At 41.1% G+C, this 27,211-nt stretch overlaps 1 protein-coding gene across 1 annotated transcript in view; it reads left to right on the forward strand.

Annotated features, from left to right (window-relative positions):
• The first annotated feature begins 1,746 nt into the window (after window positions 1–1,746).
• Window positions 1,747–27,211, forward strand: part of Fras1 (Fraser extracellular matrix complex subunit 1) — a 452,968-nt gene continuing 427,503 nt past the window's right edge. The window contains exons 1-3 of the mRNA XM_013020100.1: window positions 1,747–1,995; window positions 2,355–2,427; window positions 9,827–9,858. Of these exons, the coding sequence (XP_012875554.1) occupies window positions 1,747–1,995; window positions 2,355–2,427; window positions 9,827–9,858 (354 nt within the window). The remainder of the gene's footprint in view (window positions 1,996–2,354; window positions 2,428–9,826; window positions 9,859–27,211) is intronic.

Here is a 27,211-nt window from a genome sequence, read left to right on the forward strand (position 1 = left end):
GGCCGAGTCCCCGAGCTCCCCGCAGCGCGGCGCAAAGTTTCCAAGCCCGAGGCCCCCCCTCGGGGAGGCCCAGGTCCGCGGGGCGCGGGGTGACCCGGCCCAGAAGCTAGGGTGTGTGCGGCGTGCTGGGGTGTGTTCCTGGCGACCCCCCTCCACCGACGCAGCGCCGACGCAGAACTTTACAAAGCTGCTGGAAGCCAACCTGCGCCACGATCCCCGCGGTCGGCGACCCGGGAGCCCGCGGACCCGGCACCCAGCGAGGCTTGCGAGATCCCGGCAGCCCCGAGACCCGCAACTTTCCGGCGTCGTCCTCTCCCAGCCCACGTTGGAGTCCTTCTTCTGCATTGCTGGGAAGCTCCGGGTGGGGGAAATCGAATCCCCTGCCGGACCCGGCGCCCCTGGGCTGCTGGGAGCGCCGCTCTTGGGCGGGAGCAGCGCCTGGTTTTCCCGGGTAAACGCCCCGCGGTTCTCCACAGCGCTTTGCGCCCCCGGGGCGCGCGGCGCCGACGCCGGCGGAGCGGCCGAGGGGCAGGTTCTTGGATGCGGAAGGCTGGGCTCCGGCAGCTCCGGAGCCGAGGCGGCGATGGGTGTCCTCCAAGAGTGGCTCGGGGTGGCCCTGGCGCTGGCGACATTTGCAGCCCTGATGCATCATTCAGAAGGTAAAAAAAAGAAAAAACCAAACAAACGGTGCCGTGTGTGTGTGTGTGTGTGTGTGTGTGTGTGCGTGCGTGCAGTTTTAAAATGCTCGGCTCGTTTTGTGGTGGCGTGAGTCGAAAGGAAGTTTCTGGTGGCTTTTTTTGGGGTGGGTGGATGTGGACCTGGAATGGATTCCCCCCCACCCCTTCCCGAGTACATTCCCTGCTCCTGATTGTTTTGTATCCGGATCACAGCCCCAGCCCCAGCCTCCCGCTCTGCCCTAGGTGCGTTTGGGTGGGTGGGTGGGTGGCCGGCCGCTGTCTGGGGCATCCGTGAAATTGGATTTTCTTTCTCTCCATTTCCACCTTGCCCCCCCTCCCCTCCCCTCCCCTCCCGGAGGAAACGCAACTACCCCAAGCACTGATGAGGGCTGAGCAAGAATGGCTCGTACCTGTGCCCCAAAATGCTTCAGCCCCTTCACCTTAGCTCCCCCCCCCCCCGTAAGTCTTCTCTAAAAAGTCCACGGAAGATTTTATAACTATCCGAGCAGAGCGCGCTCTGGACGTGGGCAATTCAATTGCACGAGAACAGGTCTCCCCACTACTAAGAGACCTGAGTCTGTCTGTCTGTCTGTCTGCCTGCCTGCACAGGGGTAGGAAAAGTGGCTCAGAGTTTGGTTCTTTCTCCTACTTTGCCCTCCGCCTCCGTCGCGCAGGGGCTGGGAAGCTGGACGCGGGGAGCAAGGAATCCAGAGTTGTCGCCATGATTTCAGACGCAGATAAATAACTGAATAAAGCAGGAGTTGGGGTGGGCGGGGGTGTCGTGGGGGTCTAGGCCCAGAATCGCGAGGGGCGGGGGGGGAGCTCTGAGTTCCCGCCAGCTTTGAGGAGCGGGGAAAGCGGCCCGGTGAGGGCGTCTGGGGGACTCGCTGCGCGGAGGGAAGGAACCCGAGGTCTGAGGTTCGAAGACTTCATCCCCAGCGCCCGGCTCTCGGCTTCCTCTTCTGGCGCGAGTCATTATTCAACCAGCTGCGGGAGGAACAGTTCACCTGCCGGGTCGCCCTTCAGAGCCGTAGCCCGGGCTGCTGGGGGCGCTGCGCCTTCTCCCGGGATGGCTGGGGCGGGGGAGCTCCCGGGTGCGGAGAGGGGCTTCGCCCCGCCCTCGCTGGAGGTCGCGGGGGTAGGAGGGGGGCCGAGCCCCGCCTCTGACTTCCAGACCTCAGAGAAACACCTCCTCTTTACTACACACACAGTCCCAAGAGGAAGTGGCCCGGCCTTGGAAATGCGCGCCCAGCAGCGGGCTTTCCCTCTGGTTCAGTGCCACCTGGCCGCTTCCCTCCAGGGAAAAGCAGATCGAAGGGTTCTATCCTAGGGGAAGCATCCCCCGGGGCCTGTGCAGCCGGTGTGCAAACCTGCTCCGTCACCTGCAGAAATAGACATTGTGTAGGTGTGTGTCTGAGCATCCTGAAGGAAAACTTGTAAGGTTTGATTTTAATAGTTAACCGGTTGGAAGTCAAGCAAAGCCACCCAAACCTCAACTTCGGACTTAGAAAAATTCCGATTTTTCACTTGGTGAGAGTTTCTTATTTAGAATCATACACAGCCCAGCAACGTGGAAAGCATGTGTCCAGTCCAGGATTGCTCACCAGGGGGCAGTTGGCATGATGTAGTTTCTCTGGATGAAATCTCTTGAAATGACATAAAGCCATTAATTTTAAGAGCCTTGTAGAGTGCCTTTTGGACAATGCAGTGTGCAGTTGGGCAATCCAGTGTGCAAAGTTTAGGAACTTTGGTACGGCTGTTTGTGTATATCTCTTCAAGGATTCTTTGGAAACTTTGCATCTAATTGTTTAAGTCCATTTTCAGAGAAGGCATGTCTGAGACTTTCCAGGCAAGTCATAATGATGCTTATCTAATAATGAATTGAAAATAGTCATGGCCCTATGCTAACCACCCTACAAACTTTATCACTTTATTTTGCTTAACGGTGTGATTACCAGTCTCATAGAAAAAAATATCAGTTGTCATCAGATAGAACATTCAATTTAGTTCTGGTAAAAATCTTTTTTGTTTTACAACTAAGAGATTTCCTTTTAAGGTGGAAAGCATAAGGATCTTAGAGATTTCCTCAAGTTTTTATTATTAGCCTAGGGAATCATGTTTAAAACCAGAAAAGAAATAGGTATTTACGTGGGCCTCTCTGTGCATGTTAGAATTTGTTGTGTTTTATTTAGTTTTCAGTCATATCATATATCCATCTAGTTAATGTTCATTTTCCCCCCATAGTTAGAGTTGATACAGTCATGTCTTTCAAGGCTATGTGCTTGCTGAAAAGTTATGATGGCTTATGGTTACTTCTATATCTGGCTTAGCTCCTATAATAGTGAAGGTTCAACAATATTGGCCAGATGAACAGATATCGCCAGATCACATTCTTTTCATTGAAGCATAACTTGTAGACCAGCCTCTATGATTAGCTGACCTTAAATGAACCATCTAACCCTTTGGGCTGTGTTTCTGTCACTTACTAAATGAGAAAGTCTACTAGGAGATAATCTGTCTAAAATACATTTGCTAATTCTTAAACATAGCAAAGAGAATGGAGGGATAAAAGGAGAGGTAGAGGTATCAGAGATTGTAGCTGTAATACAGTTCTTACTTAGTATACACAGGTTCTATGTTTGGTCCCAGCACCACAGAAGAAAAAGGGATGAGGGAAGAGGTCAACATTCGCTGCCTTATTTGTGATCAATTGCAACTTTCCGTTTCTAAATAACAGTTTGTCACAAGAAAAATGGGAATTTTTATTAGCATATTGTCTTTTTTTTATTGGCCTGTTTTGCTAATCTGATGAACTACTCTGATTTGAGGACTTCATGCAGTCAAAAGTATTAGGGAAACTTCTCACATGGCTGCTTTCTGAATGGGGAAACTATTTTGGCATTTTTCTGTAGACATGCCTCTTGAGTTGTTGGCATGTGGAAGTCTTGTGAGGTTTCAGTGGACCCACAGCTGGTTTGAAACAGAAAGATGACAGATTGGAGGCAAAGAGAACAGGCTCCAGTTCGTGTCCCACCATTCCTGGGTGGTAGTAGCTAATCCTATAACCTCTCTCATAAATGCTATTAACTGACTACACTGAAAAGGATCATTTCCTTTTATTTATTTTTTATTTACTGGCAGATCAGCATTTTTGGTTTTGCTCTTGGCTGAAGAGTCTTTTTGGTGAGGCACGCACACTTATAACACTATTAGAGAAGATATTAGCCCACCAAGATAGCCTCTCACTTCACTATTCATTCTGTAAGCCTTTTCAGAGAGCATCTGGATCTTCATAGGGCTGGTGGGGTGGGTATGGGCATCAAAACAAATAACAACAAACCTCATATGTTGTGCTTACCAAAATTGTTAATATCATGAAACTATTAGTTAGGATATAAGAATATTTGTTCCTTGGGTTTTCCAATATTGATTTTTTTTCTGATTCCAATTGATTGTTAGTGAGCACAACTTTGGAGCCTTTTGACTTTTATAAGTACCTGTTGGTAGAAACAAAGAGGTGATGTAGCTGAGCACCAATAGCTCATACCTGTTATCCTAGCTACTCAGGAGGCTAAGATCTGAAGGTTATGGTCTGAAGCCAGCTTGGACAGGAAAGTCTGTGAAATTCTTATCTCCAGTTAACCAGCAAAAAGCCAGAAGTAGCACTGTGGCTCAGTAGTAGCTTGCCATCTTTGAGCAAAAAAAGCTCAAGGGCAGTGTTCAGGCCCTGAGTACAAGCCTCAGTAATAGCGCCCCTTCCCTTCCCCCCCCCCCCTCTTCTCTCCTCTCCAATCGCCCCCCCCCCCCCCCCCCCCCCCCCCCCCCCCCGACACACAAAGAGTTGTTGTCCTAAGTTTTTATTTGTAATATATTGTACTTCCATTCATTCCCCTCCAGGGATTGGATTCTGAGTATTACCCTTCCTAAGGGATGTCTGTCCTTTCATGAGGACACAACCATCCATGTCCACTGCCATGTATTTCAGTAGCAGTTTTACTCAAGGTGCACTGTGCTCTATTATAAGCACTCTATACCACATGGCTAGATTGGATCCTGATGCCAAATCTTATGTAGTTCATTTTCATTTTAACTACTGTATTAATTGGTCAAAATCCTAGTTGAGAGTAATCAGGACATGAGCTGTCCTGTCAGTCATTCTATTTTAACTATTCCACAGTTTATACAGCCATATGCTGAATTCTAATACAACATAAAACTTGAACATTTAAATGCCAACTTGTGGCTGCTTGTTCCTAATGAATCATATTTTGTGATACTCTGTTCTTCGAATCTCTATATTTTTATGGTTGTTATCGGCTACTATTCCTTTCAACTAATGAGCCTGACATTCTCTTGAGTTTCACTTTCTTCATTCTTTCAGTTTTCAACTTAGTGTTTCTATGGTGAATAGGATGTAAGTATTGATATAAATTATGCCTCAAGATTTCCTTGAAAATGCCAATATTTTACAGGTGTCTCAGGCAAGAATTTACTACAACTGGTAAAAGTCTTCAAAACATTCATTTACTTGTTTTGAATTTCATGCAGTAACATGTTGCCTGTGACCTACAAGAAATGACCCAGCCACAAGGGAGAGGAGCATCCCAATCTCAGAACCTAGGCTCTCCCCTGCAGTATAGAACTTAAATTGTCTTGTCGTGTAGTTGGTTTTGGAACTCTCGCTCTCCTTGTCTTATTTTTTCCAGTTTTCCTTTGAAGACAGCTTACTTGTTTACCCTCTCTCAGAATTCACTTTGAGGTGGAGTTTCTTTAAAGCTCAAGTAAAATAATAAATGGCAAACCTTGAATGGACTGGTAATCATTCTAGTACTCCTTAAGGAAAAAAAAAAACAGATGAGTGGAGGGAGTACCTTTATTTTCCATATTATGTGGCTCAATGGATTGGCGAAAAGGCCTCTTTGTCCTAATTCTGATCCGGGAGCTGCCCCAGCACCCAGCACCCAATGCCAATAAGCCTTCCAACTTCATCTGCTTGTAGGCGTGTAATGTGCCACAGTGTGGGAGAAATATGCTTGTTCTGGGTGACTGCATCTGGCTTTGGGTGGTGATGAATGTTTGATAGTACTGGGCATCATTTTGGAATGTTTTATTTTCTCCCAAGAGTAAAAATGAGGGTTTGGAAATCCTGTTAATGGAGACTCATTCATGCAGCTGCCTTCTGGGTAGAAGTGTTCTGTTTTAGGAAGGGCCTCAGAGGGCAAAGCTTATTTCTTTTGAAAGTGTGCATCATAGAGTGACCCAAATTGAGTTATTTTCTTTCCTTAATGATATTTATTTATCTGTAATTATCAGCAGCTTCACACCGTTTGACTTGGGTCTGTAGCCGATCCTTGGCTTAACCAAGTATGGTTGCGGTGCTCTTCTCTAAGAACCTCATGTAGTCATGTTGCATTGAGTTTATAAGTTCTCTCTAAACTTCAAAAAAATGTCCTATCTCCCTCCCTCCCCCCCACCTCCAGCTTCTACTGAGGATTCAACTACGGCATTGTATATACTAGGCAAGTGCTTTAACACTTTATTTGTGACTCATATATATAGTTCAGAATTGTACTCAGGGCCTCCCAGTTGCTAGGCAGGCACTCTACTGCTGAGCCACATCTCCAGACCTTTTTTTTTTTGCCCTAATCTTGCTTCTAGCTCAGGCACATACCTAGACAAAATCTGCCTAATTTTGGCTTCTCCTTGTTTCTGGGATGATAGGCATGCACATCATTCCTACTTTCTTTGACTGAGGAGTCTTCTTTTTTTTTTTTTTGGGTCTGGTCGTGGGGCCTGAACTCTGGGCCTGGGCACTGTTCCTCAGCTCTTCCGCTCAAGCCTAGTGCTCTACCACTTGAGCCACAGCGCCACTTCCGGCTTTTTTCTTTTTGCTTATGTGGTGCTGAGGAATCAAACCCAGGGCCTCAGGCATGCAAGGCAAGCGCTCTACCACTGAGCCACCTTCCCAGCCCCTGACTGAGGGATCTTATGGAATCTTCTGCTTGGGGCCGCCTGGAACTTCCATCCTCTCAGTCTCAGCCTCCCACAAAGCTAGATGACAGACATGTGCCACCTTGATCAGACTGAGTAGAGAAAGAGGTCTCTTGATTTTTTTTTTTTTTTTTTACCTGTGCTGGCTGTGAACTTTCATCCTTCCTTTGTAAGTAGTTAGGATTACAGTTGTGAGTCGCTGGTGCCCAACTCCAAAAATGATTTAAAAACTGATAGTTGGTTACTTCTTAAGATACTTGATTTCTCAGGCAGCTTTGAAAAGAAATTGGCTTTGTGGAGAAGAGAAATAAAATTATAGGCTCATGTGTAATAAAAATGTTTTTGTTAACAAGGCACACTATTTACACTGGTTCTATAAGATTAAATCACTTAATGGTGATGTTGTATGCCTTAGCTTATGTCACTGTAATCCTGCCAGGGGCAGAAACCACCTATGAAAACATTTCTCAGAAACTATTTTCATTGTTAAACAATACTTGACTAGAGAGGAGGATGAATTTATTATAAAGATAGTAAGCATTATGTTTTTTAAATGTTAAACTTTATTTATTTCAAAGGTTTTATATATATATATATATATTTGAAAACATTGTACATGATACTCCATGCAATTTTATCTGTTAATGTGTTTTTTTCATGGGCTAGCCATTAAAAGAGTAATGATCTGAAAGAAGATTCAATTTTGTTAAAATGTACTTCAGTGGTGATGATCTTTATTATGTTTTTCAACATCAGAAGTAAGAAAATGTCTAAGTAATTTAAAAGTAAGTTGTAGCCACTGGTGGCTGAGATCTGAAGATCATGGTTCAAACCAAGAAATGCCATGAGAATCTTATCTACAATTGAGAATCTTATCTATAATTAACCACCAAAAAGCCAGAAGTGGAAATGTGGCTTAAGTGGTAGAATGGTTCCTGGGTTCTGAGTTCAAGCCCCAGCACTGACAGCCACATATATCAGAAAGTGGGTTGTAGCCAGGTGCTGATGGCTCATACTTGTAATCCTAATTACTGAGGAAGCTGAGATCTGAGGATCATGGTATGAAGCCAGCCTAAGAGACTATCTCCAACAAACCACCAAAAAGCTGGAAGTAGAGCTGTAACTCAAGTGGTAGAGTGCTAACCTTGAACAAAATAGCTCAAGGACAGAGCCCAGGTTCTGAGGTAAAGCCCTAAAACTAGTCTGTGCGCACACACACACACACATGCACAAAAGTGAATTCTATCAACAAACATATATTTAATCTATCTATAGATATAGACATATATGTACATATCTATTTAAGATACATATGACGGTTCTATATTTATACATCTATAAATATACCTCATTTTCTATGGCATACTGTAGATTGTAATACTGTCTTTGGAAAAGAAAATTCTTAAGGAAAAGTAAGTCAGTTAAGAATTTCCTCTCTAGGTTTTATCTCAAGTTTTTTTATTTGAATGTCAAGCACATAAAAATCATTTCAGTGAATTTGCCCTCAGAGATCTTTGATTCAAACCTAAGTGGAAATAATCGTCCTGTTTTCTTTAGAAATTGTTCTTAATTCTATTATGAGTGGAGAGGGTAGAACAATTCTCTCCTGAGAAGTTAATGTTTTTGGTACCTCATGAATGGTTTGCTAGAGGCCAGCTCTGGAGTAATTGTGTCCCTCCCTCTTGGGAAAACCAACAGTGGCACATTGTCAAGTTTGCATCTACGTTGGTGTGCCTGTACTATTTGAGTCTGTTGTGCAGTTTCTCAGTTTCTAGAAGAATAGCTGCTAGCACACTTCACACCTGTTCCAGGTTAATCAACACCTGTTGTGCTGCTCAAAAATTGGTTGAGATTGTGTATTGATATGTATTTTTGTGACAAATGCCTGCATATATTATAATTTAGTGTTGTGAACCTCATCTGTTTTTCTCTTTTTTTGTTAACTTAGGATTGCAATTTTATGTTGTTTTCAAATAAAGACTTAGAAATTTGTTTTATGATATACTACTTAGTCAGAATATAGATGCTACCCCAGTCAAATTCAGCCTTCTTTTCCATTTAGAAACAAATCATCTGTTTTTCTTCATTTAGTGCCTAATGACTGGAAAATATAAAGACGTATCAGTTCATAAGCAGCCCATCAGAAAGAAAAATGGAGTGAAAAGGATTTTGGAGGTCAGGAACTCAATAGATGAGCTCTTTTGAAATAACCATCATCTATATAACTCTCCTCTAAAGTGGCTTAACCTCCCCCAAAGAGGAACAGAGGAACATACTGTCTTATAAAAGGCAAGAATTTAGGTGTGTGTGTGTGTGTGTGTGTGTGTGTGTGTGTGTGTGTGTGTGTGGTGATAGGGTGGAGGCTCATCATGCCAAGCACATATTCATAGTCAGATGTGATGGTACAGGTCTGTAATTTCAGCTCTGGAAGCTGAGGCAGGTCTTATGTTACAGAACTGGCTGGGAGGCATAGTATTCAAGTTCAAACTGGGCTACATCTGGGGTAGATAGTGAGACCAAGCTTAAAAAGAACCCTAATAATAACAACAATAATAGCAATAATAAATGGAGTGCCACAAGGGAAATATGCAAAATGAATTCTTAAGTAAATGATTCAGGCACAGAGTGATGATATGAGTTCAAAGGAAGAAGGACATAATTCCGTGGGCTGGAAAAGTTTCCTCAAGGACATGAGATCAAGTTCAAAGACCTCGAATAGACCCATTATATGTCTTGAAAAAAATGAAAATGAACCAAAGCCTTGAGACATGGATGCTTATTGTTAAATTTCAAATGGGCCTCTTGGATTAGCCTGGGGAATTTGTGTCAGCCAAATGTGGAAGAGAATCTTGGATAGGTAAATAGAGACTGGATCACAGAGGTGTCCCTGACTTGTCACAAGCGAAATAACACTGGATGCCATTATACATACATTTATTTTAATATGCGAATAATAAGTTTTAATAATCCATTCTTTCATGTATATCCAAGAAAACGTTGTTTTGGTATATGGGCTTATTTCCCCAGGAGAAGAATGCTCAAGCAATTTGCTGATTCGGATGCATATTTCTAGATGTAGTTTAGCAGTAAGCCTGTTGGGGCAGTGCCCATTGCTTGATTATGATGACTTTTAATTCTCGTTTTGTTTTTCTTCACAGGTGCTTGTGTCTATCAAGGGTCCTTGGTGGCAGTAAGTCATTCTTAATATATTTCTTTTCAGTGCACAATGCTTGATTGAGGTTGTGGGGTGAACAAGTGAAGTGATCCTGTCATTGTAAAATATGTTTACTTTTCTTCATAGTTTGAGGATTAACTCTCACCCTGGTCCCATCAGGCTCAATTACTTAATACCTTTCCTAAAGTGAATTATTTCCATTTGGATTCTCAGGTTCTGGAAGAAAAATTCATGTTTTCCCCCCCCCCCCCATTTACATTCTGTGCCAGTCCTTTGTAGTTTTTCAATCAAAGAGAAAATGAGATCCTGACCTCTGGTCATATATAAATGAGGTCACAGTTTGTTTATATTCCTGGTATATTTGCCATTTCCTTTGATTCTTTCTCAAAAATAGTACTATTACTAATTCAATAGAATAGGGAAGATTTCTGATTGTTTCTTTGAATGATAAACTTAGACTTTTTAGGGGGGAGACAAACAAATGAACATTTTATCTCTGACCCTTTGGCATCTAGGGTAGAATTGATTTTGAACTTGATGGCAGAATGACTTGGGGGAAAAGCTGATGCATGTCTCAGGCGTTTCTTTTCATTAATAATGTACCATGGTGCATAACAGTGTGTTAAAGTCTTATTGAAAAGACTGTCTACACTCCATCAACTCTCATAAGTGGTATGACAAGTCATTCTTCACCACTTTTTTTATTTGGGTTTAATAAATGCTATAATAAAACTGAACTGTGTTGATTGGAAAGGATTTGCTCATTTACATCACCACCTGCTATTGACATGTATGATATTAACAAGTCATCTTGGATTATCCTTGTGGTGTTAAAATACACGAAAAAATGTGATGCCTGCAATAATCTAGATAATTATAGATATTCACAGAAATATTCTTAAATTGGATTTTTATATACTACAGTTCTTTTTCTGGAGAGTTACATATTTGAATCAGAAAAAAAGCCATTTTCCTTCTCATTCCATGCCTCGGGAAGCAGACTTGCCTTTCTGTTTATTCCTTAATACATTTTAGCAACCATTTTAAAATCAAAGCGCTCTGAAGTATATAATCAATTTTGTAGTTATTATAGATAAATCAGTCAGCTATGCTAATATAAAGAGAATGGTTCATGACATAGAATTGCTTCATAATTTTTAAAAGTATATTTTCATAGCTGTTGATTCATCTGAGATTTAGACCAATGAAATAGGCAGATCACATAATATTTTAAATCTTCCCCCTATTAATGAGGACCTAAGGATGAGAGAGAGAGATGAAGAGTTTTGCTAAAAGTCATGGACTGGAATATGACAATCTCTATTCTTTCTGTTGTTCCATCTGTATCTGATAAAAAGTAGCAGACTCTCTTCTGTACCTAGACCATCTTCCACACTTAACTTTACTATTTGTTCTTGTGCATTTTAGTGTGAAACAATCAAGTGATTGGAGAGCTCAATTAGACCAAGTTAAGGGAGAGATAATGCATAGTATGTAATGAGTAATCTTGTTCCACTTGGGTCCAGCGTTGGCTAATCCCAAGGCTGATGGCTGTTCAAAGCTAGTGGGGTATACTTTTCTGTACCTGCACATTCCTGAACTCACAAGTCTTTGTTTACCAAGACTACCTTTGTTACTAGCCCTGCTCATGTCTCAGGTACCTAGTATTGTACTTAGGCAATTCAATTAGAGAGGTAGGACATTTATTGTAATAATAATAATTATTATTATTACTAAACATTTATTTTTTGTGAGAAGTAGAGACCTGCTGTCCTAGATACAGGGGCACATTAGCAAGCAGAGAAAATTCCCTGCCCACCTGAAGCTAAAATCCTAGTGAATAAAATATTATAGAATGTCAGTTAGGTGTGTTATCCATGATAGAAAACAAAAACCCAATATGGGTGTGGAAAGAGAGAAAATCCAATGCTGGGAGAAGCAGCTACCTGAAGCAAGATGACTGGAGCAAAGTTGTAGAAAAGGTGAGTTTTAGCGAGCCTTGTGGCTTTCTAGGGGGATCAGTAGTTTGTAGAGTTTGAGCAACAGTGCACTTTGCATTTGAGGGCATGGCTGGAGCAAGTGAACCAGGGAGAAAGTGGTGGGAGAGGAAGTCAGCGAGGAGGGTAGGGACACAGCATGTCAAGCCTTGCACAGGCATGCGTTTGTTCTCTCGTGGTGGGTGAGCCCTTGGAAGCCTAGCAAGGAGGAATGACAGTCTGACTTATTGTTTAATTAAACTGCTGAAATAGGAATATAAAAACGAGCATTCTTGTTTCTAAGGAAACTGTTGAATACTTTACAGAGACTGTAAAGGTGAGTCAATCTACGTAGGAGAAACAGCTAGAATAATCTAGGAAAAAACTTAAAAAGCTAGAGAGTCTTCTTTTGTATTTATGTGTAAGCACTTGAAATTCTCTTTCCATTTTAAGGATATTGAATGGCTGCCTGACATGTGCTGGGTTCAGTTCCCAGTACCACTACACATAAGCACACACCCACACGTGCAAGAAAAGAAAGGAAATAGGACATGGTAGCTATTGCATTATGGGCATAATGATTTCTTGCTTCTCTCTTTCCACATGCCCTAGTGTTGAAGAAAGGCATTGTCCCTACATCAGTGAAAATGAATGTAGCTTGTGTGTGTGTGTGTATGTTTGCATACATATATGCGTATATTTCATATTTTTGTATATGTGCATATATACATTCCATCTGTGTGTGTGTGTGTGTGTGTGTGTGTGTGTGTGTGCGCGTGCGCGCGTGCCCAGTACTAGGGCTTGAATTCAGGGCCTCCCACTCTTTCTTAATTTTCTTGCTCATGGCTGGCCCTCTACCGCTTAAGCCATGCCTCTAGTCTAGTATTTTGCTGATTAATTGGAGATAGAGTCTTGTAGACTTTCGCCTGAGCTGTTTTCATACTTTGATTGCCTAGCTTTCAGCCTCTTGAGTAGCTGGGATTATAGGTGTGAACCACTGGCGCCTGGCTCAGTTTGTATAGTTTTGATTAAAATAAAGAGTTTGAGAACATTATACCCTAGTATTTTAGGATTTAACAACTTTTTGTGCCAGAAGCCTTCTATTGCAAAAAGAATCACTCAAGAGCAGGCTCTGAGCATGGCAGCATGTGTCCCTAAATTCTTCCTACATTCTCACATTGTTAGAGCTGGAAGTGACTTGAGAGATTATGCAGTACAAGTTCCCCACATTCATGGCTGAGGAGACTGGGTGAGAGATGTGAAGTTCTTGACATTCATTCACTCAGCAGGTGAGGGATTAGAAGCATAGAGGTGGTCAGCTTGAAAATGGCTAGCATTAGCTTTACCCAGAAAAATTCTGAAACCTCAAGAAAATGAAAGCGTGGATTTAGACGTTTGCTGCTAATTGCTAACCCTCTAGCTGTTTTGTGAAGCTGCTTCTTACTGATGCCATCTTTTCACTTACTCATGAAGCTATAAGATACTGGTGCATTTATGACTCTGACAGTCTGACTACCTAGCTTGGACTCTTTCTGCTCTACTGACAACCAGCGCTGGAACCTTCTGGAACCTTTATGGCCCATGATATGAAATGGCACCATTAAAGCCTCTTCTGAAGGGATTTTGTGGATTAAATAAGATTGCATGGGGAACACATGCTGGGCGTGTACTTTTATACCACAACAAAATTCCTTTCTACCAACCTAGAATAACCAGAGGAGGCGACAGTGCTTGAGTATTTACAAGTATTTTGTTCTCTCAACAATCTCAGAACCAAGTACAGTTTTTACAGATAAGGAAGCTAAGGCTAGCTCAGAAAGTGTACATCATTTGACAGTTTACATAGCTAGTAAGCACTGGAGGAAGGGAGGGTTCAAACCTGGCTCTCACTCCGAAGCCCATGCATTGAGCATTGTTTCTCACAGCCAAGCCAGGCTGCATACTGTCTCTGAGCCGTTAGCTTAAATTTTACCTTTGGTCCTATATGCCCAGCCCTCCCCCTCCCGCCACCCCTCCCACTGCACCTGTCACGCAGTTGTCTCTGCCAGTCTCTGTCTCTGACCTCCTGCAAAAGCCAGCTGTCCCTGGCTAACCCCTTCCCATTTAACCCAGGCTGTCCACATTACTGGGCAGGCAGTAAATTCATCACTTAATACAAGAAGCATTTAGAAGGGTACTGATACTGTTTGTTGAATGTTTGTATTGTGTGTGTGTGTGACCATGTCTGCACCTGTGTGTATATTTATACCCTCAGTGTGTTGTGCTTTCCATGACTTGGCAATTCTCTGGACTTGCAGTGACATTCTGGGATGATTTGGTCCTAAGCCACATGTAGCCATCTCTTAGTTATGTATTGACTTCAGCTGTCTCCTTTCTATTTTTCTCTTTGTATTTTTCAGGTCAGACATTGCTATAGAAGGCACTAAAAACACCATGAGAAACACTAATCCATTTCTGGATTTGTTTTCTTACCTCATAATACTCATGTACTTTTAAACTCAAGACTTTCACCCAAATCAGCTCTGATAAGAGAAAAAGTGAGGCCGTCTTAGTCAGGAACCCATCCAGGAAATCACTTCATATGTTTAACTGTGGCAGGAGTATCCAGTGTGAGGAGAAAAAAGAATGAACTATTTTCAAGTTTTCTCATACCTGCTGCTTTTGTCCAACTCTATTGAATAATAAGAATTTACATGTCCTTTTTATTTTAATTGCCACAAGTAAATGTTGCTTCTTTATTAAATTCTTCCTGGGGCTGGGCAATAGTGGCTCCCAACTACTCAGGAGACTGAGATATAAGAATCACAGTTCAAAGCCAGCTTAGAAAGACAAATACTGGAGACTCTTATCTCCAAATAAGCAGCAAAAAGTTGGAAGTGGAGGTGTGGCTTAAGTGGTAGACCACCAGCCTTGAGCTTTACTTCAGTTTTTTTCCATCTTTGAAATGGAGATTAACTACTTCCTTCACTGGATTGTTGGAATGATTTAAAGGGATTAATATGAATTTAGTAGCTGTTGTTGTTATGAGATAGATTGTGACTTAGCAGAGGGGAGCAAAACTACTCTTTTCTCTCAAATCAAAAGTTGTAATTGTTGAGATTTTGTCTGCTTGATGTACTTTTGCTGATAAAGTGGATTATACTTTTAGCAAGTTGGTGAGCAAAAACTTTTTAAAATAAAATTGTAGGTGTTTCCCTCAGTGTAAGGCAACCAAGCAGAATTTGGGCACTGGTAGCTCACGTTTGTCTTCCTAGCTACTCAGGGAGGCTGATATCTGAAGATTAGATTTGAAACCAACCCAGGCAGTAAAGTCTATGAGATTCTTATCTCCAATTAACCAGCAAAAAGCCAGAAGTGGAGCTATGGCTCAACTGGTAGCCTTGAGCAAAAGCAAAAAAAAAATTCAGAGACCATGCTCAAGCCTTGAGTTCAAGCTTCAGGACTGCACAAAAAAAAAAGAAAAGAAAAAAAAAGAAAAAAGAAAAAAAGATAACAAAGCAGAAAGAGCCATGCAAAATAACAACTCTTAAGTTCTTTCATTTCCCTTAAGCATATTCCCAATCCTGTTTTCTTGAGAAGTACAGGTTATCACTTTTTATTTCTTTCAAATGCCTGTGTTTCTTCTTCATTTACTTAAAAATGCTGAGTAATGTGCTCTTTTTATGTGGGGAAGTTTGTTAATGTATACATCTTTTATAGTAAAGCCGTAATTTTTTTGTAACATTTTACTGCTGTGTTAGATGCTGGCTGGTAGTAAGCTGCCTTTGATTAGAGGTATTCAGATTGAGACTTGACAAAATCAGGAATGAGTAATGGTGACTTGGTATAAGAGCTGTTTTAATCGGGTTGTTCTAATCTGAGTGCTCACTGTGAAGATTGGAGTTTAGAGCTGTGTTTCTGCCTAAGGCACTCTCTGAGGGCGAGAAAAATTCCTTGACTTGAGTGTGTGTTTCTTGAAGGCAGCAATTTTGTCTCCGGGTCTAGGTAGGGACAACTAGCCAGTAAATGCCTCAGAATTCTTTTTCCTTGCTGGGGTTTTATAAGCTGTGTATCATAATCAGATGTGTTGGTTTTCTACTTGGGAATTTATATCTTCTTAGAATAATGGTGTGAGAGGAATAATACAAAGACTTTGTACTTTTATTGATGAATAATCCATATGCATTTTCATTCTTATTCATATTCTTGTGGTAGGAACAGATGTTTTAAGCTAACAAACACATTTCTTATGCTTTGTTTTGAATTTAGAAGATGTAACTGAGCTTGGCAGCCATATTTATTTGCTCAACCTATGCTATGTGTGATAATATATTTCAATTTTTGGGTCATGCCATACGTTCCATCCACTTTCTTATTACTTATTTTTTTAAAGAAGTTTGTACCTTCTTTTTCTGCTCTAAATTGCCTTACAACTTAGTTCATCATTTTGTTGATGTCTCCAAGATGACTACAGAATATATACATATGCATGTTTATTTTATACATAGTAATTTATGCATATGTATATATGTATGTATCTCCTCAAATAGAACTGCCATTCATTTGTGACAGAGTATGGTATTAAAATGCTTTACTTTTTCAAGTCCTCTGCTTACTAAGGGAAAGATAATATATGAATATCAAATGACAATTGAGTTAAATCAGCTTATGTTTTCTTGGAATTTGAATTATAAAGGTCTCAGGAAAAGTTAGCTTTGAAAATTTGTGTGGATAGTATTTTGTTTCTATGACAGGAAGGGACATTTAAATATAAAATGGGCACAACATTATTTTTAAAAAGTCACTGAGTGGTTTTATGTAAAATAAGCACATTGCTCTGGTAGCCCAGCTGAGTTCCCTTAGTAATGATTTTCTTTTTCAGACTTCCAGCACTTACAAACTGAGTGAAGAAGAAGAAAATAGAAAACTTTCACAGTGAGAAACAGTTTATTGTTACACCCAGGAGATCCTTGAGTTTGAGCCATGACCTCTGAGTGTTTTCGTGACAGCTCTTGAGATTGGTTATTTATTAAATTTATATCATTCCTTTCCTCCAAAGGGAAATTAAATGGATGGGGAAGGGACCAGAAAAGGGAGAGCATCTGAACTGGAGAGCAGATCTTTGTATCTTCATTTCTTAAATTGATTTTGTAAAGAGTGAGCAGGAGAGAATTATTAACAGAAAGAGATACTTCTTTTGAGTATCCTGGTACAATTCCTGTGTTGACTTGCCCCAAAGGAGCTTGTTTATAAAGGATGGGGCATTAGAAACAGAAAACCTGAATTAGCATCTGAGAACAAACCTCTTCCTCTCATATTTGCTGTTGGTATCATAGCAGTAGTGTTGCAGCTGGATTGCAAAGATATTGATCATCTTCATGTTCTGGACCCTGTGATTGTTTCAGTACTGAATACTACAATTAATAAGACATGAGTTAAGCCTCTGGTACAAGTAGCAGTAGACTCTAGGCTGTTTACCCAACAGTTCCTTTCCTCTGCTAGCAGAGTTCTGACTTTTCGTTCAGTCCTCCAGCCATTTAGATGGCTTGTGGAAATCCTAGCAGTGAACTATTTAGGAAGTTCAAGTTCCTGTGTTGATGGTGGGTTAAAACCATGTATCTGAGTATATGACCTAGTTGTGGTCAATGAGATGTGTGTAGAAGCCAGAATCAGTTGGGCAACCGAAAGGAGCCCTATAAATAGCTCTCTTTTCCTAGATCTGAACATGTTGAAAAATAAAATAGAGAATAACTGTAGAAGAAAAATACCTGTCACCTTAAGGGCTATAGACGTAGCTCAATGGTAGAGCCCTTACCAAGGGTGTATAAAACCCTGGGTCCCAATTCCAACACAATAGGCAAACAAACAAATTTTAAAAATGACTGATAAAGCTGAGTTAGAAGATAGAGCTTTAGTTCTCTGAGTCCCCCTTTTTTTTTTTAATCTGTTGTGGGGTTTGAACTCTGGGCTTGGGCGCTGTCCTTGCGCTCTTCAGCTCAAGGCGAGCACTCTACCGCTTGAGCCACAGCGCCACTTCCGGTTTTCTAGTGGTTTGTTGAGATAAGAGTCTCACAGACTTTCTTGCCCCGGCTGGCTTTGAACCAAGATCCTCAGATCTCAGCCTCCTGAGTAGCTAGGCTTACAGGCATGAGCCACTGGCGCCTGGCTTTGAGCTTTAATTCTCTTAGCCAAATAGATGATTAATTCTGAACTTAGAACTGGGCAGACTTGAATATTCACAGATAACTTGGATGATGGAGTTTGTCCATGGAGAAAAGCTGTGCAGACAAGATTGGAGAAGCATAGAAAGACTTACGGTTTAGGAAGATAGTTCTGTCCCCTAGTGTAGAAGAGAGGCAGACTGTGCTAAACATATCTAGTTATTTTTAAGAATTACCAATTCGATAAATCATATTGCTTTTATACGGCTAAAAGAGACATGTTATCCTTTCTTAAAAAGGAAACCTCAAGAGTGAGGGAAAAATAGAAACTCTCCAATAAAGGGAGATTGTAAAGTTTTGCCTTAGAACATTGGCATTGAAGAGGTGATCTCTGGAGTTGCTGCAACCACTGGGACAGTTGGCCAGCACAGGAACACCTGGCCCACGCAGGAACATCTGGCCTGCACACACAGGTTGCTGGGGAGAAAGATGGAAGAGTTTGATTCCACCAGGAGTTTGATTATTCTTCTACTGATTTAACTAGCAAGGGACACGGGAACTGAGCTTACTGGAAGAATTCTTGTTTGAGCTAACAAATTTTCTGCTGTTTAAGTTGATATGCATTGGCTTATATCTTTCCGCAGCATTCGAACCAATACCTTATAATCAGATAATGAGAATCCAAAGCATTTTGGTTTGTCAATAGTGTTTTGGCAGCATGGCGAAGAGGTGAGCCCTGGATTTTTGGGTTTTGACCTTGGACAAGTTATTTACCTTATCTTTAGAATGGAGAGACTAGTTGCAGAGACTAGTTGCAGGTTCAGAGACTTTCCAAAGATATATAAGATAATACGTGAAAGTAACTGGGATGTAGTAAGCACAGCTAGCTACTAAGAATACTAGCTTTCAGAAGCAAGTTACCTTTGCTCTTGGTATTGAAATATGGGTCAGTTTAGACTTGGGAGAGTGGAGGGAAAAGCTCTTAAGATGAGGGAAAGGAAGTCTAGTTGGATTGAAGTGTGATGTGATAAAATACCTAGAAGGGATTTTTAAACTCCAGCCTGCAGAGAGCTTGGAATAAGGCTTTCTGTAGGTTTGAGAACCTTTGAAATGGAAATCATTTGCTCTTGAATTCAGACTGTAATGTGATAAGTATACTGTTGGAATTGAGATACCATAGCCTTGCTTTCTGCTGTTATTGCTGCTGCTTCTCATGTTCACCAGTGTCTAGGTGTGATTTATTCAATAGAGCTTTGGAGAGAGTATGGATGGCTACATGCAACTGATCGATGTCTTGAAAGGGAGAGGCAGTTTGCAGATATTTTCCAATGATGAGCCATTGTTATTAAATTCACTGTCAGATTAGCAAAATCAGGTTCATGTGGCATTATGTCAGGTGGAATGCCCTATCAATAAACATTAATGCACTCTGTAACTTTTTTGTTTCTATGTCAGTCCTGGGGCTTGAACTCAGGGTGTATGCTTTGATCTCAGCCTCCTGAGTAGCTAGGCATGCACCTTTGGTGTCCAGGTGTGTAACTTTACATTTTTTGGTGCCAGTTCTGGGGCTGAAACTCAGGGCCTAGGCTCTGTCCTTGAGTTTTTTTTTTTTTTGTGTTCAAAGCTAGTGCTATACCACTTGAATGACAGCTTTACTTCTGGCTTTTCTAGTGGCTAATTGGAAGGAGTCTCACGGCCTGGCTGGCTTTAGACAGCGATCTTCAGATCTCAGCATCCTGAGTAGCTAGGATTACAAGCTTGAACCACCAATTCCTGACTCACTGTAACTTTTAATGTCTATTGTGATATCCTCCCCAAGGTTATAGTATAATTTTCTTCCTTCTTCTTTAATCTAGTTAATCTTGAACATTGGCAAAAATTAAATTATGTTCTGGATATTAGTAAGATAAAGTACATGTGGTTTATTCAAATTTCTTTGTATAGTGGAGGACTGGTTATATGAAGTAGAGTATCTCAAAGGCTGAAATGTACAGTTTTTCTCTTTTGCTGAAAAATAGAATTAGGGATATTATTTTTGCTTCCAGAACTCTATCAGATTTATCAGTTCCTATACTGGAAATGTGAGAAAGACCAAGAGTGGGCAGAAGTTGTAAGGACAAGAGGATTATTTGAAAAATATGATCTGCTCAGAATGTGTCTTAACAGCTTGGGGACTTAGAAGGAGTGGTAAGGAGGTTGGGAAGGTGGCTCAGTGGTAGAGTGCTTGCCTTGCATGCCTGAGGCCCTGGGTTCGATTCCTCAGCACCACATAAGCAAAAAGAAAAAAGCCGGAAGTGGTGCTGTGGCTCAAGTGGTAGAGTGCTAGCCTTGAGCTGAAGAGGTGAAGGACAGTGCCCAGGCCTAGAGTTCAGGCCCCATGACCGGACCAAAAAAAAAAAAGAAGGAGTGGTAAGGAAGCTATCATGAGATCACTCAAGTACAAGGGAAAGGAGGGAAACTCCTACTAAATGGCTGCTTTGGTGTCCACTTTAGAAGAATCAGTTGAACAGTTGAAGACAAAAGGGTCTTTTTCTATTTGGTACTCTATTTTAACTGTGAATAGGAAGAAAAAGTATCGGTGATAAATATAAAGTATACTGAAAGAAATACTATGAACACCAGAGTATATATTGCTGTGTTTTTATCCAAGCTTATTAAGGGCAAGGATCTTAGGGCTAATGCCTTTAAATCTAGGATTTGTTTCCATTATTGATCTATTATTGTTAAAGAGAAAGCAATTTAAAAACCAATACTATACATGCAGAGTAACATCTCAATTTTGGAAGGATAAGAGCTTTCTTTGTTTTGGGTTTTACTTGGTGAAAATCATCATGTTGTTTTGTCTTATATTAAAAGTAATATAGGCTTGTTCTAAAGGAAAAGAGAACAGACAAACACAAATTATACAACAGAAGGAAAACTTCATTGTTCTCAGTAATTCTACAAACAAAAATAATTATGGTTAAATACTAGACGGATTTATTGCAGAGCCTTCTCATGAGTGTATGAGTATGTGCTATGTATACTCAACTTTCACTAGACATTACAACACCAACACTATTAGGCTGCCCACTTTATACACTTACTACTGCATAATGGATATCTTTATGTCAGTACATATAGATCCACACCATTGTCATCTTCTTCCAGGTTGACATCATTGTGATGGCAGTGTTGCTTAAGAAGCCTTATGTTCACAAATAAACAAGAGCCCTCTTTTGTGGTGACCCCTTCAGCCAAACTTCCACAGAAAGTTCTGGTTGCTCTGACTTGAGTCAATGATCATACCCTCATGTTTAATGATGAAGAAGAACCCTCATGTTTTATGCCATCACCAAGTAGAGAAGTGCAGTTCAAACAATGAAAGCATGCTGGCCGAAGAGAAAAGAGCAGATGTTCTCTTCAAGGATAAATAAACATTTGGGGCAGCATGTCTTGTTTCCTGAGTCTTAAGGAAGAACCACCATCTGCTTGATTGGCCTAATCAACACTGCTCTGGAATGATCCTGAGAACCAGGGCTCTGATCTCTTGACTGACTATATTGGCAAGCCCTTTGGGTTTCAGATTCTGATTCTTCTGTGGAATGGCTTGCCCAGCCATTGTATGGGCATCTGTTCCTTTTGCCTACCTGGGTCATGGTTCATGTATTCCTACTGCCAATCATTGTATCTCTAGACTAGTATTCATGTCCACTTGCTTTTATTTCACTAGGGATTTTTTTTATTTCACTATAATAACCCTTCACATGTTGTAAAGAATAGCCAGCAGAGCTTAGGCATAGGTGATAGATTTGAATCACATTGACGTCCTCTCTGGCAATTTAAGGGGAAGAAGTGTGAAGTAAATTGGTGGTAGGTTAGGTGCTAATACATTTTGAAATGAAATGTTTTATTGTTTTCTTGCAATGCTTGCTTGGGACACTTTTTAAGATACTTAGTTGTTTGTTTCATTTATTTTCCTTTGATAAATTACTAGTAGAGAGAAAACAGCGTAATGAAGGCTGAAAATGTATTGACTAGAAAGATAGAGCTCCACGTGGACAAAGCCAAACATTTATCTACTCATCTGCAATGAGATGATGACTTGATATAGTGTTTTCATGGCAAAACCATAGTCCTGCCATGAGGAAAGCGAATGTTAAACCATACCACTTGGGGTGTATAGGAGCTTTGGATTATTATCTGAGAGCTATTATGGTTTCTACCTTTCTGGAATTAGAATGTCTTTTATTTCTCCCTGGGTGGAAGAAAGGAATCTTGTGATATTGGAATTGATATCGATATTCATCATTTCTCATCCTCAGTTATTATCTTGTGGTACCTATAAATTGAGTTTCCTTTTCCTAATGTAAAGAAAGCCTTCTTTGGGATATTTAACTTACTTGCTTCTTTGTTTCTTGAGAGTCTCAAAGCCTGGTTTAGGGAAAGGAAATCAAGACTTAGTTTCTTTGTCTTTAAAAGACAGAATGTTTGCACTGCAGTGTTTAGATGTGAGGTAAGTTGTGTTTCATTCTGTTGTTTTTTCATATATATATATATATATATATATATATATATTGTAAAGATACTGTACAGAGGGGTTACAGTTACAGGAGCAAGGTAATGAGTCCATTTCCTATTGAGCATTGTTACCCCTTCTTTGTTTTTCCCCTGCCATTCTTTTCCTTCCCACCTCCCCAGCTCCTCCCTCTCTACCCCCAAAGTTGTAAAGTTTGTTTTCAACATAGTGTCTTATACATAACAAAATGCTGAAATAAGGACACAGGATGACCCATTGCAGATATTTCTTTTTTTCTTTTTTGTAGGCTGTGGGGCTTGAACTCAGGGCTTGGGTGCTATCCCTCAGCTCTTCAGCTCAAGGCGAGTGCTCTACTGCTTGAGCCACAGTACCACTTCTGGTTTTCTAGTGGTTTATTGGAGATAAGAGTCTCACGGACTTTCCTGCCCGGGCTGGCTTTGAACCCTGATCCTCAGATCTCAGCCTCCTGAGTAGCTAGGATTACAGGCGTGAACCACTGGCTCCTGGCATTGCAGATATTTCTTAACATGGGTTTTCTACTGGTGCTGATAAGTCCTTTGGGCCTAGGGATTATAGATGCCACCAACAGTCAGAGAAAATATAAAACAGGTAGATTTTGAGTGTAAGTAGGGACTGAATGAGAAGGAAATGTCTTGAGAGTGTCCTGAGTAAAGGATGTGTAGGAAATGCCTCAGGATATTGAAGTGTCACATAAGAAGGACACCAATTGAAAGGAACTCCATCAGGCAAAGTTTACTTCTGCAGAACAGTGTGTTACCGATAAGCAGCCAATTAAGCAAGCACACTGGGTGGGCAGTCCACCTAGGTTTTGCCCCTAACATCTTATTGCCGTTTCTTCTGATTGGTTAGAACTTAGGTTTACAATCTTATCTGATTGGCTAGTTTGAAATGGGTTAAAAGTTTACCTGAACAATCAACCAAAACCAGGGCGCCTGGCCAAGTTGTCAGAAAAATCTATTTTTACTCAGTTGGAGCTCTACCACTCACGCCATACCTTTAGCGAGCTCTCCCCTCCCTCCTCACCCGCCCAATAATTCTTATAAAAGGATGTGGCTCAATTAAAATAGCTTCTTGTAAGAGGTGGCTACTCTTAAAATGGTGATGCATATGTCACTCACTTTGACAGAAGATTCTAGTTCCCGCCAAGGGGCATGTAGGTTCTGCCATTGTGAGCCCAAGCTAGCCCAGAGAGTTAAAAGCATTATGTATGGGAACTCTGGGATGTGCTGGAAGAGAGAACAAAGAAACGGACATGTGAGTTAAAAGAGCTCTTTGTGAAAAGAACTTGGGGCCACTGCCAGAGTTTGGTTTTTAATAGTTGAAGCAGTACTTGGAAACATGGCTTATTGCTGTTGTTTGACCTCCTTAAAGACTTTACATGTGGATGTTGAAAGTAGCTCGAGTGTCAGGATAGAGGTTGTTGCATATATGGTCTTTTTCTTTTGGAGACAGTATCTGGTTCTGTTGCCCAGACTGGCTTCTTAATGAGTGGGCTTAAGAGACCCATTTCTTCAGCCACCATTTGGGAATTTTTTTGATACGGTCTCTAAATTCTGTATTCTTCTGTCTTTGTGTATGCTTTAGTTTTCTTCACCATAAGCCTCGCTGCTAACATCTCTACTTTTACTCTGAAGTGATAAAACCTGGACATAAACAAGGAACTAGAACTACCAGCTTTCATTTCTGATCATGTTCTTATGATTTGTTTTTGAGAGGAGGGGCCGAGTGAGTGGGGGAACATGGAAAACAATTCTGGCCTTTTCTCCTGTCTGGTAGGCACTGTTGTCCACAACTTCTCCCAGTGGGTCCAAGTCTTAATAGGTGTGATACTTTGTACAGCTTCCACCTTGCAAATAGAATGACATCTCCCCCGTGTGTAACTCAGCTTTCTGGCAAATCTCACTTGTTTGGAAAAGAGCTAAGAAACAGGAACTAACAACAAAAGGCCAGTGAAAGAGCCAAAATAGATACCACATTGTCTATGCCTAGAAGGGCCTGATTGATTTATTCCCCTGGGCTACAGAGACCAGCCTACCTGCTGGCTTCAGTTCCCTGGGCTACAAGAAGAGGCCTAATTTCACTGCTCAGCAGAGTTGCTCCCAGTAGTTGCTGTGCTCTGCCAGGTGCCAGAAGTGTAGAATGTATAGGTGAGCACTTCAGCCAAAGATTTTTGAGTCTTGTGGCTTTGTAATTAAATATATTTGAGTTTACTTTCCCTATCATAGGCAGGAAGTCCATAAAAAACCCAAACCTTTTCTATGTGGATAGGTTTTATATCTTAATAAAAATACATTCTATTGTCCAGAGAGTGTGGACAGCTGCTGTGTATCTGTTCTGGGAAACACTATGTGAAATAATATTGCCTTTGCTCAGTTCTGCTTTTGCATGATTGCAATGTTTAAACTGCATACATCTATTGTATAAGCAGATACGTGCCACCGTTCTGCAGGTGCATACTTGGGGCGCATGAATATTAGTCTAGTAGAAAATACTTTATCACTTGAAATTCTTTTATAGTTATGGAGTATTTTCACTTGTAGTCATCCATTTACAAAGCAAGACTTTCTTCCTCATCCTTCTCCTCCTCCATCATCTCTGCCTCTACTTCCTCCTCTTCCTTCTAGTTTTTCTCCTCCTCATCTTTAAAATCCTTCGTAGTTAAATCACTTTTAAATCTGTCCCAGGGTACTTGCCGGATCAGATATGAAACTGGGCTAGGCAGGCAGACAGGCTATGCAGGTGGGATTTGCCTCTTTAAGATCTGATCTCTTTCCTATTCTACAGAAACACAACTCTAACACTGAACACTTGGGTAATTATTAGCTGCATACCTTGACTTGTTTGAATCCCCACAGGAAAGAGCTTCAACTCTGAAAACAGAAGTCTGTTCTTACCTGTAGCCTATGACGATGGGACTAGAGAGAAGAAAGCTAGGCAATGAAGGAAACCGCAGATTCACTGAGAGGACACTGGGATGATTGGTGGCAGTCTGGACCAATGTCTTCGAAAGGAACTTTGTGCAGTAGTGAAAATATCCTCTTTTTGTGCTAGTAGCCAGTTGCTGCATGCAGCTATGAACCCTTTGAAATGTGGCTAGCCTAAAATAGGAACTGGATTGTTCAATTTATTTGTTTTGAATTACATGTGATTAGCCAGATTAGCCAGTAGTTACCACATAGACTGTGCTAGCATTGACTTTGTACAAACAGTATTGTTCATAGAGAGTAATGACTCTAGGTATTTTGGGTTTACATGTAAAGAACTTCCCCCTCCTCCCCACAACCCGCAATTCACACTTTAGAGCAACTGTAGACTGGGAAGGGGGATGGTTGGTAGGGAAAATGGAAAGATGCATATTGACAACTGAGATTCAGAATGTCTTAGAAATGTGGGCAATATACTGATGAGAACATTCTCATTACCTATTTTAGCCCCTCTGTTTGGAGACCTCCATGTTCCTGCTGCCTTTGGCCAGAGACATGCTTGGAGCCTCAGAATTGGGAGGTGGACAGCAGGGAACCCCAGCCTCAGGAAAGGAGGACAGACATTCTCATTACCTAAGAAAGCTTCATATACCCCACCTGATTCCCCCCCTCCCCCACAGCTATACTCTTTTTGTGTGGCCATGCATTTTAAAGCAGGGGTCCTTACTTGAGCACAGTGATGATTTGCTGTTGCTGCTGCTGCTGATTGCCAGTTCTGGGGCTTGAACTCAGGGCTTGGGCACTGTCCCTGAGCTTCTTTTGCTCAGGGCTAGCACTCTATCACTTGAGCCACAGTGCTTTTTCTGTTTATGTGGTACTGAGGAATTGAGCCCAGGGTTTCTTGCACGCTAGGCAAGCACTCTACCACTAAGCCACATTCCCAGCCCCTATTATTATTATTATTTTTATTATTATATGATTTAGTTTGACTGGAGCTCTCTCTTTTTTTCCTTCAGATTTCTTTGTGTGTGTGTGTGAGAGAGAGAGAGAGAGACAGAGAGAGAGAGAGAGAGAGAGAGAGAGACGGTCCTGAGACTTGAACTCAGGGCCTGGTCACTGTCTCTGAGCTTTTGAGCTTTCAGGCTCAAGGCTAGTGATCTATCTCTTTGAGCCACAGCACCATTTCTGAGTTTTTGGTAGGTAGTGGGAGATAAAGAGTTTCACAGACTTTCCTGCCCAGGATGTCTTTGAACTGCAATCCTCAGATCTAAACCCACAGAGTAGCTAGGATTATAGGCACCAGTGCCCAGCTTTTTTTTTTAGTTAAATGTATTTTTTTAACTTATGTCACGTAGTTTTGAAAGCTATTTGCCTCCTCATTCATTGGAAGTACTATATATAAACTGTATCAAACCCTGCAAGCCTGAGGCCCTGGGTGTCATCTCTAGCACCTACCCCCCCAATATTCATAAGGCAATGTGTGTACATTTTTGCCTATAGAAAATGTTGAGGTTTTAGGGCAGAACTGTGACAACCCTCTCAAATGTATCCAGCAGAATAACAGAAAAACCATACATCTCTAACTTTAGAAAATATACATTGTGTCTTTTTCTCCTAGCTTTTATTTCTGATGGAGTTTTTGTATAGAACTTATCCTATCACCAATTTTTAAAACGTTTTACATTTTATTGTATAAAATTTAAAGTGGTTGTACAAAGGTGATTCCATTTAACAAAGCAGTTTACGAATACAATATATCTTGATGAATGTCACCCCTTTCAACATTCT

Source organism: Dipodomys ordii, unplaced genomic scaffold (genome assembly GCF_000151885.1).
Source record: "Dipodomys ordii isolate 6190 unplaced genomic scaffold, Dord_2.0 Scaffold49, whole genome shotgun sequence".
Taxonomy (NCBI): domain Eukaryota; kingdom Metazoa; phylum Chordata; class Mammalia; order Rodentia; family Heteromyidae; genus Dipodomys; species Dipodomys ordii.